This window comes from Micropterus dolomieu, linkage group LG10, assembly GCF_021292245.1.
Source record: "Micropterus dolomieu isolate WLL.071019.BEF.003 ecotype Adirondacks linkage group LG10, ASM2129224v1, whole genome shotgun sequence".
In the NCBI taxonomy this organism is placed as follows: Eukaryota; Metazoa; Chordata; class Actinopteri; order Centrarchiformes; family Centrarchidae; genus Micropterus; species Micropterus dolomieu.
In genome coordinates, this window is record NC_060159.1 from 29,097,287 (window position 1) to 29,109,786 (window position 12,500).

Sequence of the window (12,500 nt, forward strand, 5' to 3'; positions counted from 1 at the left end):
CTGTTCTGACAGGACAGACCTGGTCCCTGCTCTGACAGGACAGACCTGGTCCCTGCTCTGACAGGACAGACCGGGTCCCTGCTCTGACAGGACAGACCTGGTCCTTGCTCTGACAGGTCAGACCGGGTCCTTGCTCTGACAGGTCAGACCGGGTTCCTTGCTCTGACAGGTCAGACCGGGTCCCTGCTCTGACAGGACAGACCTGGTCCCTGCTCTGACAGGTCGGACCGGGTCCCTGCTCTGACAGGACAGACCTGGTCCCTGCTCTGACAGGTCGGACCGGGTCCCTGCTCTGACAGGACAGACCTGGTCCCTGCTCTGACAGGATAGACCGGGTCCCTGCTCTGACAGGTCGGACCGGGTCCCTGCTCTGACAGGACAGACCTGGTCCCTGCTCTGACAGGATAGACCGGGTCCCTGCTCTGACAGGTCGGACCGGGTACCTGCTCTGACAGGTCAGACCGGGTCCCTGCTCTGACAGGACAGACCTGGTCCTTGCTCTGACAGGACAGACCGGGTCCCTGCTCTGACAGGACAGACCTGGTCCTTGCTCTGACAGGTCAGACCGGGTCCCTGTTCTGACAGGACAGACCGGGTCCTTGCTCTGACAGGTCAGACCTGTTCCTTGCTCTGACAGGTCAGACCGGGTCCCTGTTCTGACAGGACAGACCTGGTCCTTGCTCTGACAGGACAGACCGGGTCCTTGCTCTGACAGGTCAGACCTGTTCCTTGCTCTGACAGGTCAGACCGGGTCCCTGTTCTGACAGGACAGACCGGGTCCCTGCTCTGACAGGTCAGACCGGGTCCCTGCTCTGACAGGACAGACCTGGTCCTTGCTCTGACAGGTCAGACCGGGTCCCTGTTCTGACAGGACAGATCTGGTCCTTGCTCTGACAGGTCAGACCGGGTCCCTGCTCTGACAGGTCAGACCGGGTCCCTGCAGGTCTGGGGCTGCCGCTCTGCCTGACGGGCTGTTTTACAGTAGAGGACAGATGTGCGGTTCCTGTATGTCTCTAACCTTTAACAGGCAGGACCGCTTCTTATTTACAGAGGCAGCCTGGCCAGATGGGGATCGGCGTCTTCAGGGGGGGCGTGGATACAGGTCCAGACAGATCAAACCTGCAGTGCTCAGGAACAGACCAGGAGAGAACACAGAGACCTTTCAGACTCCCTCTGTGTGGTGGTCTTTAAAGATTATGCAGACAAAGCCTTCATGAATCATCATCGTTGCTCCAGAGGACGCATGTCTCTTTGGAAATGTCCATCGCTCATATAAGCTGAGAGAAAAAGCGGTCCAGTCAGTCCAGCCTGTCTGAATGAAGCATTATCTTATTGAACTTTTAGTTGGGTTTGGTTAGAGGACAGCGTATTTCCACAGAGCAGGAGCGCAGGAAGAAGTTTTGAGTTGAAATAAAATAAAGAGGTGATGGAATGTGAGTTTACTAAACGCTCAGCTCTGTGGAGGACACGTGGATTCAGAGAAGCGTCTGAGGATCATGCATCATTTCATGAAGGCGTCTGACAGATTTGATCGGGCGGCTGTGGCTCAGGAGGTAGAGCGGGTTGGCTGTTAATCGGAAGGTCGGCGGTTCGATCCCTGGCTCCCCCTGCGTGTCGAAGTGTCCTTGGGCAAGATACTGAACCCCGATTTGCTCCTGGTGGCTGTTCCGCCAGTGTATGAGTGAGTGTGAATGTTAGCTTCCGTTTGAGCACTTAGGCTCAGTGTATGAATGTGTGTGACTGGTGAATGCAGATGTAGTGTAAAAGCGCTTTGAGTGGTCGAAAAGACTAGAAAGGCGCTATACAAGTACGGAGCATTTTACATTTACGGATTAATAACTGCCTTATCAGAGGCCACCCAACACCACCTGTAGCTGTTGTGTTCAGGTAAATGAACACCTGGGTGAGTCCCCACCGAGACTTTCTATTTATTATCTCATGACTTTAACTTGTAAATGTTTGGACTTGTTCTCATAAATTGACCCTTTGACTCGACAAACTCTGTTTTCTGCCGCTATGCTGAGAGGACGAACAGATAAAACACGGATGTCTGTGTCTCCCTGCTGGACACAAAGCAAACTGCACGGACAGGTTCAGAGCCGCGAGGAGCCCGACGTGAGCCGACAGGAAACCAGTTTGAACCTGATACCGGACCAGTTCCAGCCTGTCGACAACAAACAAACTGAAGAGACCGGTTTCTGTGTTAGACACACCAACAGGAGTCACGCAGAAACCTTGTATCTCCGGGCTCGGGGAGTTTCAGGCTTCATCAGCAGCCGCAGTCTTCCTCAGCTGAGGGTGAAGGTGTGAACGGGCGTGAGTAATACGTGAAAACAAGATGGCTGATTGTCACTCAACACATGTCAAAGGCAACAGAAGTTAATTCATTACACATTAAACAGACAAATACCATTAATTTAAATTACTAACTAAAGTAATCAGATCCTTTACTTAAGTAAAAGTACTAATACCTCACTATTAAAATACTCTGTTACAAGTAAAAGTACTGCATTGTGCCTGCTATATATTAGATTATTATTGCATTAATGTGAAGCGGGTTGTAACTGCTGTGTTCGTTGAGGTTGAACTGTTCAGTATCAGACTGATGATTATTTACATTCTGGATTAATCAGCTGATTATTTCCTCCATTAATCCATTATTCTGTAAATAGCCCAAAGTGACTCCTTCACAAAGATGCAGTAAAAGTAGAAAGTACCATAAAAACAAAATACCAGAGTAAAGTACAAATACCTCTAATTTGTATTTTAGTACAGTACCTAAGTAAATGTTCTTCGTTACTGGCTCCACCAATTATTTAACCTCTCATATAGAATCATGTGTCCTCACAGAATGTAACCAAACTTACTGAACATATTATCATTAATATTAATAATGCACATTTTGTAGTGGCCGTTTATTGTGGCCAGCCTAAGGCCTTTTATTGTGGCCAGCCTAAGGCCTTTTATTGTGGCCAGCCTAAGGCACACCTGTACAGTCCCCATGCGGTCTGATCAGCATCTTGATTTGCCACACCTGTGAGGTGGATGGATTATCTCGTGCTCACTAACAAGATGTGACAGATATTTGAACAGTATTTGAGAGAAACAGGCCTTTTGTGTACATAGAGAAAGTCTCAGATCTTTGAGTTCATGATGAATGGGGGAAAAAACAAAAGAGTTGCCTTTATAGTTTTGTTCAGTGTAAAAAGGTTTGAGAGCAGGAAGTCTGATACTTAAACATGTCTCAGCCTCATTGACGGATAAGTCTGTTGATGTTATGTGACAAACACACTGTGGAGATAAGAGGTTTTCTGCTGTTGACTAAATACAGAGCTCTGAAAATTTAAATTGATTTAATTGTTTGGAGTTTTTAACCAACACGTTTTACAGTGTACCGAGTGATTAATGACCTGTTAAATGGCAAATAAATAAATCTCTACTGATAATTCTGTTTCTTTCATTTGTGTTTAAACAAATTAATAAGATTGAATTTAAAAACAAAATCAAATGTTTTAATGAACGTATGTGTCTCACGGTTCATTTAATTCTGGAGCGTCGAGGTTCGAGCTCTCAGCCGTCATGGTTGACGTGGAGACGGCGTAGATGTTATCACACGGCTGAAATGTCTGAAAGTTTCAGAAACACGTTGGAACTTGTGTTTTGTTTACAGGGTCAGCTGAGCGTGGAGACGTTTGACAAACTCAGATACCACAAAAGCGTTGTGTTTCTTCTTTATTGACAAACAGAAGATTAAAAACATTAAAAACATTAAACACATGATGGCAGCAGATGTATAAACAACCTATTACTTCATATTTACAGTCAAACAGCTGGAAACAAACATTTTCATGTTCCTCATTTTAAATCTGAAACAAAAACCCTGAGACCCAAACAGACAGAACTCTATTTATATTAACGCTAACAAATTAAACAGAGGCGCACGTTCACGCTTGAACAGAAACCCAACAAACGTCCATTAAAAACATCTTTCTACAGAAGTTAGATGAATGCGAGTCAGACGCTAACAATTCTTTTTAAACTGGATTTAACTTGTTTTATAACAGAATTCACAGTTTCACTGTAAATTACTGAGGAAAATTCATTAAGTCTGGTGTGCAGAGGCAGGAAGGTTCTTTAGCTTCTGGAGGTGAAAAACTGAACAAAAAACGAAGCAACAAAAACGGCAGCAATAATTACATGAAAACAACACACAGCAGCTGTGGTAACAGGTCGCCATAGCGGCGGCAGTGATGACGTCACGCGGGTTTGGTGGTGCTGTTGTAAACGAGCGCGTCCTGCTCAGCCAGCGGCACGTGGGCGGGGCCTGTGGCGACAGGCGTATGAGTGCGCCGCTTCCTGGACCTCAGGAAGCAGTAGGTCAAGATCGCCAGCAGAGCCAAGATGGCCACCGACAGGAGAACAGCCAGCGCGATGCTTCCTGCTGAGGAGACGGAGGTCACATCCTGTCAGCAGCCACACTTTGATCTCTGTCACATACAACGCTGCACGCTGACTGCGACGCTACGGGCTGTTACCATAGGGCTGGGCGATACGGCCAAAAATGTTTTCCCGATAAAAACATTTCATATCATTCGATAAATATCACGATAAATGTCAATTCATTAATTCGTTCTTGCTCCTGAGTGAAAACTGAAGAAACCAGATGGTTCAACTTTTCTTTCTGGTGTATGCCAAACAGAGGATCACTTCACAAATGTGAGGCAGAACATTCACAACTATTTTAACACATATCATTAGTAAATCTTTTTTCAACAAAATAAATATTTTACATACAAAAATTAGGTGCTAATTTGTTTATGATTCAAATGAATTAAAGCAAATATTTACTGACGATATATTGAACATTTATTATATTGTTAATTATATAGATTAAGAGATAATTATCATTGTTTTATTGCCCAGCCCTGTGGTAGCATCACTACTACACTGTAAAAAGCCATCAGGTTTCAAAAGGTAACAACATTCTTCTCAGCATTCAACAAAATATTTTTATTTTATTATAATTTTCTTACCTGAGTCACTTTCCTCGTCGTTCTCGTCCTTCTCCAGACGATCAAACACGCCTTTGATAAACACGTTTTGCTCTGCAGACACACAGAAAACACACATTGCACAACAACGACCTCAACTACACAAGAATTACAAGTCAGAGGTGGCGTGAAGCATCATCATCAGAAGATTGCGCAGTGGATAAGACGCATGCCTTTAGTGTGAGAGACCAGGGTTCAATTCCCACCGTGACACGTCCACCATTGTGTGCCTGAGCAAGACGCTTTGTTGTCCCAGAGGTGTGCGACCTCTGACATACCGTAAGACTTTGAATAACAGCCCGGGCTTTTATTTGCTAAAATCACTGAATTGACCCTGCGTGTATTTGGGACAGGCCTTTAATTCTTTCTGCACACAACTGAAACAGTTCATTTCAAACAGAATATTACTTGTATAAACATTATCACATAATATCAAATACACGTCATTCGTCTGATCTAACATCATGACAACAGCAGGCTGCAGGATGAGAGAAGTTAGCAGACAGAGAGCGACAGACTTCACACGACAGGATTCACAACCTGGATTCATTTTTATGAAAAGCTGTTTTGATTCTTTTGATGGGTGGAGCCTCACAGACTGAAGGAAGGTAAATAATCAGGAACGGACACATTCTGACTTTACGAGCGCTTCAAAGTTAACGGGAGTCTGCACTTTTTTTCCCTTTCCTCTCTTGTACCAGGCAGGTTACAGCGGTAAATCTATAAGAATTAGACTTTGGGTCTTGTTTCCTTTAAATGGACTGAACTATTGAATCATGGAGAATCTAACTGATCTAATGATGTGTGTTCATACTGACATATTGATCATACGAGCAGCTTAGAAGCATCTAAAGCAGCAACCGGTTTAAGAGGTTTGATACATCTGAAGAACAGGCGTTTAATGGAGACCTGTGTTTATTTGTCCAAATGTGTTCCCACAGCAGGCGGCTGTTTGGGACTCGGCTGTTAAAGTTTTACGGAAAGTAGCATCTGTAAGTCGCTTTGGATAAAAGCTAAATGAATAAATGTAAGTCACACTGTGTGGTACTCCATGATACTACTAAACACAACATAGTACTTCATAGCCGCAAATCCACCAAAAGTACTTGTAGTCCCAGAACCTACTTCTGAAGGAACTGGTTCCTGCAGCCTATTGTTGTGCGTTTCCACTAGGGCTGCGCAATTAATACAAACTTAATCACAATTTCAGTTTTGGCTTCCAATGTTTATAAAAACAAGATAATCGAATTAAAACGATTATTGTGCCGCATGGCGTTTGCCAGAGACACTCGTTCTGTCTCGTGTCCGTCTCATGCTTGACCGCTAAAAACACGTTTTGTGTGCGAGTATAATGAAGAGACACGTTCAGAACAAATTTAATAACAAACTTGATAAAGCCGTCAAGTTCTTCAAGGTCTCCAGCAGAGAAAGAAAAACATAAAACGCCTGTGTCGGAGCGATTGTTAACGAGCTTCATTGGCTGGTGTAATCAGCTGTTTGTTTTGAGAGGAGGAGACCGACATCGGCTCAAAACCTCCTGACTGATGGAAACTCCGGACCCAGTTTTCAGACGTACGACCTCGGACCGACCTCGGCGAGGCTGGTGTGCCATCTGGGTGTTGATGTGATTTATTAGTTTGCGACGAGCAGGAGCGGCAAAACACCGGAAATGCACTACAAGGTAAGCCCCACCCCCTCAAAGTTGCTGTACTTTGGGAAAGCACTATAAGGGGGTAAAATAAAGACCCCAGACCTGGTTCCTGCGGTGGAAACGAGGTCATTGTTACCATACAGGCCTGTGTGGTACTATATATATATATATATATATATATCCATTCACACACAAATTAAATCATGAGGCAACTTCTCAGGTTTGACTTTAGAGTCTCGTAGAGTCACTCCTTAACCCACCGGGAATTTTGTTCAGCAGCCAAATTCACAACTAATGTAGCAACACGACGGTCAGAGACATTAATGAATCAGTGACACATCAGTTCATCAAACTTGCTGTTGCTGGCGACGCTTAAATTTCAAAATCACTGATTAGTGACATTTTCAGGCAACGGCGTGAGAGCGTGTAAAAAGGTCCACGTGTGAGAGTTGGCAGCCCTGCAACTCCCATCAGCAAAGAAGAACGTGAAGGGGGCACAACAGTAAGTAGTACACTATGGTACTAAGCATGTATTTATGAGTGTGTACTTATACGTGTGTATTTATAGGTGTGTGTAGTACCCGTCACGCCTTCGCACTCCTTGTTGCACTTGCTTTCCTTCTCAAAGTTGTTTCCGTTTTCGTGGCAGCCGCCAAAGGTGAAGTGGTGGCACTTCCTGTCCAGAGGGTCGTAGTACCAGCGGGAGTGACTCGCCCGACACGGTCCGGTTAGGGGGGGCTCCGTGCACTGAGCTGAAGGGGGGGGGGGGTCAATATTAGCATGTAGCTTGTTAGCTTTGAGTGCCAGTTGGCGTTCACTGAGACACTGAGACTTAAACTGACCTTCCTTCTGGTTCACGTCGATGCGCAGCAGGCGGCTGAAGGTCTGGTTCACTGACGAAGAGGAGGAGGAAGGTCAGGGATTAGGGTGTGTGTTTACGTATGTCTGTATTACGCTGTGAGGGCCAGAGTGTGTGTGTGTTACGTTTGCTGCACTGCTCCTCGTCCGACTCGCTGCCGTTGCAGATCAGCTGACCGGGGAGGCACGGAGGGTCACACGCCTCTGAACACACACACACACACACACACACACGTTAATGCTGTACATCCTCAACATGTTGCAGAGCTAGAATGAAGAGGTGCATTATGGGACTAACCAGTAGGAAAAGTGACGCTCCTCTCTGACGTCGCTGTGGACAACAAAACAAAAACATGCATCATCAGAAGTAAGCAGTACTGTGTTCTGTGTGTTCTCCGTGTGTACTCCGTGTGTACTGTCAGGTGTGTAAGTTACCGTTGACTCCCCTGCAGGCACTCATGCACTCGTTTTCAGACAGGTAGTTGTTTTTGTTTTGTTTACAGCCTCCAAACACAAACTTCTGACACGTTCCTGTCGATGCGTTGTAATGCCAGCGAGGAAAGTGAGCGCGACACGGACCGACCTTCACCGGAGCCCGACAATACCCTGAGGTGGGGGGGGAGAGATGAAGATCACATGGTGCTGTTGAAAGCTCTGGGAAAAGCCAGTGAAACCTTGAGTTGGTGCAACATGTGACAAGCTGGAGAATTCAGATCATGTATTTAAAGTATAAATGCCACATTATTAAAATACTCTACGGTAAAAGTATATTTTTACTTTTTAGATTAGATTCATTATTATCAGAATCAGGGTCATTATTGATTCATCTGCTGATTATTTTCTGGATGAACGGATTCATTGGTTTGTAAAAATGTCTAAACGGAGCGGTGTCGTCTGCGTAAACAGAAATCTCACGTCTTTCTGGCTGTGGGCGGCCGTGTTGGAGCATGTAGAATATAATATTTTATAAACAAACGTATTGAAACCAGCCGTTAGCTCCACGTGGAGGAGCAGCAGGATAAAGTTACATTTTAATCCACAGTACTTCAGTGTAGTATTCCTGCTCTGCGTTTCCACTGAAGGGGATTTTATATATATAATATTATACTATCTATCTATCTTCCTTCAGGGGACACGTCCGGACCTGCTGCTGACGTCTGCTGATAAAATATCTATGTTGTTGTTGTACTCACACAGCCCCAGGTAGTTAGTAGTACTCACTGAGTACTCACTGCTGGTACTGTGTTATGAATTTAAACATTAACCCACAGGGCGTGTGTGTGTGTCGACACCCTGGTAACCATGGCGATATGTAGTATTTAGGCAGTTATGTGTTACTCAACAGTTTTACTGCTTGAACTCAGATCAGCTCTTTAAAAACATTCAAGGACCTCACAGAGCAGGTTTGTGTGTGTCTCTCTCAGGTGTTCCAGCCCGACCTGTCTGAGCGGAGGTGTGGACGTGAAACCACAAACACTGATTCACTTCTCAGTGAGTCAGGACAACAGCCAAACGGCCAAAAGTATGTGGACGGCTGCACACGTGTTCAGACACGCTTCAGTGGGCTTCCTCCTCTCACAGATCTGCAGTCGGCAAACAGGAAAACCTGATGTCATCGAGGAGGAATGACCTGAGAGACTCCGTGTGGCCGTTAGCGGCGGATGTGTCTGAGGCAGCTGAACCCCCGATGAGACGGGGCGTCCACATACTTTTGGACATTATACAGTGCAGCTGGTGGACAACATTTTAAAACACTAGGGGCCCCATCCTGCACCTGGCGCGAGAGTCTAGTGCTAGTTTCCAAACGACACAGTTGTCATTTTCACGCCGAGCACCACTGACCAAAAAAATAACAGGTCACCCTGTAAGTTAACGCCGCAGTTTTTCACTGTTATTTTAGGGCCGGTGTTGGGAGCAAGAAAATCAGTAATATGATCCTCGTTACAATCTCAGTAACGCGACAAAGACCCAGCTGATCCATGAATATAACCCTCCTCTGCAGCAGTGAACGTAACTCAAGAGTTTCTCAGATATTCAGTGTACTCTGAGACAGTAATACTGAAATATAACTAATACTCTACAATGGCAGTAACTTTGTGAAGTAACTTGCTGGTCAGGGCGCGTTACATCGATGGTAAGAGAGACGCTGTGCACATTTACATCCGAGGCACGGCGGCGTGACGTCACAGGATCGGTCGGGATCTAAAGTCACTAATTTTCTGTGTTCGTCTGCACATCCAGACGGTCTCACACAGTCCAGGTTCCTCCAGAGAAGCTGCAGCGTTCAGACATCTCACAGATAAGAGAGTCATTAAACCAGCCAACTGATGGTTTTACTTCTGCACCATTCAGCCGCCATTATAATAATAATGTGCCACGTTACAGAGGCGGAGGACTCTGAGCGCAGCCTTCTGGACCGTGGGCCGGCGCAACAACCAATGTCTCCACCAATAAACCAGCAAACTGGAGTTTTCAATACCCAAAAACTCTGAACGTCTCAGAGGGGCGGGACTGACATACAGGAAGTGACACTACAGTGAACAGTCTCTGCAAAAAAACCCACCATGAATCATCAGTGGACTACATTTCCCATGAGCACTCACAGTTGGTCTGCTCCAGGTTGAGGACGAGGATGTTGACCGTGTCCGTGCCTAATAGGTTGTTGGAGTCGGTGACGGTCAGCTGGAAGACGTACAAGCCCGGCTGCAGGTTTGAGACCACCATCTCATCCTGATATTCGGTCCCCTGCAGAAACACATGCAAAAATAACTCGATTTAACGCTTCATCACCTGCACGCACAGAAACACGGTCCATCTGCTACAGAGGTCGATCCAAACACACAGGTTCAGATCGACGTGGAGACGGAGTGGATCGAGTGCTGTCGGGGATCACAGGTGTGTCAAACTTACCTGCACGCTCACCTGTGCACAAACACTTTATCTTCCATTAGAAACAAGGCAGGCTAAAACTCGCAGAACTTTCTATGGAGTTTGGTGTCACGGATTTAAGCCCCGCCCCCTGTGACGCAGCAGGTGTTACCTCCGTATCAAAGTTGTCGTCTCCGCTGTGCAGTTTCCAATCGTAGTCGGCGATTTTGGCGTTGCCCCGCGCCACGCTCTCGATGCCGCTGAGCGTCACCGTCTCGCCGGCCTGGATGACCATATCCTGGCTTGTGACGGCGATGGGCGGAGCCTGCTCACCTGGAGACACAGTGATGTCACAGAGAGTTTTACAAACAACCAATCGCAGCAGAGATCAGCCCCGACACCAGAAGATCATTCTGAACTAAATAAATCTGTATTTTATTTAAGTTGAGCAGGTGAGTTCACACCTGTACACGCCAGCTGACTCAATAAGGAACATGTTTCCTCCTGAGAAACGTCTCAGGCGTGTTGTGTTCAAGTATTTAAAAGTACCTGCTGCTGATAATACTCACATACTTTTCCATAGTAGTGAGTGGAGTATTTTCACAGTGTCAGTACTTTTACAGAAGGATCTGAGTACTTCCTCCACCTCTGGACCGCAGCAGGACGTTTTTAATCACATACATGTGGATACGTCATCTCTGCAGGTGCGTTCAGGTGTCACGGCTGCAGTACTCTGTGGTGAAGGACGCCATCAGGGTTTTAAAGGTGAAATCTCTCACAGCTGTTTGACCCTCCTCATGAAACTGATTTAATTTATAGTGCCTGAACGCACCACACGTCCAGCTGCTGCAGGCGCAGCCGACGGGACGCAGTGAAGTCACATGATCCCTGTCCTCCTGAACACGCGCGGCGTGAGGTCAGAGGTCAGACTCGTTCCTGTGAGGGCCCTGATGGCTTCGCCAGTAAAAAGCCAGCACCTGTTCAGCAAGCAGAGACGTGAGGACGTGTCCAGCTGTGGTTTTCTGCTAGATAAATAAAACTGTTCCTCCCCTCAGACACGAGTTCAGAGTCGCAACACCTGAACCAATGAAGCTGACCGGACGTCAGTTAGCAGTCGCTTCATCAGCTCTCACTCTGCAGGACCGGACCTCCTTTTCATTACTGATCTTCTCACTTAGTGTTGAAACGTGTCGGGCAGCAGCAGATTTAATATTTTAACTCTATTTTATAGAAATATTCAGCGCTGGGTTCGGAGCCCAGAACATTTGGAGCTTTAAACACTTCATTTCCTGCATTCAGCAGAAACTTTCTGCGCCAGTTTAAGGTGGAAATGTTTTATTTCTATGAAGGGAAACACTAAGTTCAGCCGGCAGAGCAGAATCTAGGGTTTCTCACTGTGCTGATAAACCTTTCAGTTGTTCTTGTTGCCATATTTCAGAACATTTTAACACATGCTTTGAGAGAAGGTCATGTCCCCGGGCCCCGGTGGACATGTCTCCTATGACGGAGCCTCGTGGACTTAGTGAAACAGGACTTAAGCTCTGCTTTGTGATGATAATTAGACGTCTGTCTCTGAGGTGTCCAGGGGCCCCGCCCTTCCTGTTTTCAGAACATTTTAACACATGCTTTCAGCAGGGACATGTCCCCGGGCCCCCAGTGGAAATGACTGCTCACTGACTTTCTCCCTGAAACTCTGTGAGGAGCTTTAAACGTTTCTGTTTAAAACCCGGACCAATATAAACATCCTGTCTGTGACCCCACAGGATTCCTGACCCCCTAACACCTGACGGATCCAGGTGCGGACTCACCTCGAACCTGCGGTCCCTGCAGGTACTTCGCGTACACGGACTGCCGGATGTAGCTCATGTACCCGGCCTGGTTCACGAACCTGCACCTGAAGCGGTTTCTGTGGACGCAGTTGAACAGGACGCAGGTGCGGTTCTCCGCCGCTGCGCTGCCGCGCGGCTCCAGCAGCACCGCGTTGCACTGCGAGTCATCGCAGCACGCGCGCTCGCAGTCCTCCTTGGTCTGCACGTACGCGGTCGCCAGCATAACCGCTCCCTCCTTCACCG

General features: G+C 46.7%; 1 protein-coding gene across 2 annotated transcripts in view; it reads right to left on the reverse strand.

The window, feature by feature from the left end:
• Positions 1 to 3,719: 3,719 nt before the first annotated feature.
• Positions 3,720 to 12,500, reverse strand: part of LOC123977335 (kunitz-type protease inhibitor 1-like) — a 9,147-nt gene continuing 366 nt past the window's right edge. The window contains exons 1-10 of one of the 2 annotated variants that reach the window (XM_046059931.1): positions 12,237 to 12,500; positions 10,601 to 10,761; positions 10,164 to 10,305; positions 7,996 to 8,166; positions 7,859 to 7,891; positions 7,687 to 7,764; positions 7,545 to 7,595; positions 7,284 to 7,454; positions 5,034 to 5,105; positions 3,720 to 4,438 (exon numbers count right to left, since the gene is read on the reverse strand). The exon at positions 12,237 to 12,500 is cut by the window's right edge and continues 366 nt beyond it. In XM_046059931.1, coding sequence (XP_045915887.1) covers positions 4,257 to 4,438; positions 5,034 to 5,105; positions 7,284 to 7,454; positions 7,545 to 7,595; positions 7,687 to 7,764; positions 7,859 to 7,891; positions 7,996 to 8,166; positions 10,164 to 10,305; positions 10,601 to 10,761; positions 12,237 to 12,500 — 1,325 coding nt within the window. In that variant the 3' untranslated portion in view covers positions 3,720 to 4,256. Of the gene's footprint in view, positions 4,442 to 5,033; positions 5,106 to 7,283; positions 7,455 to 7,544; positions 7,596 to 7,686; positions 7,765 to 7,858; positions 7,892 to 7,995; positions 8,167 to 10,163; positions 10,306 to 10,600; positions 10,762 to 12,236 lie in introns of both variants that reach the window. The other variant, XM_046059930.1, reaches the window with a different exon arrangement.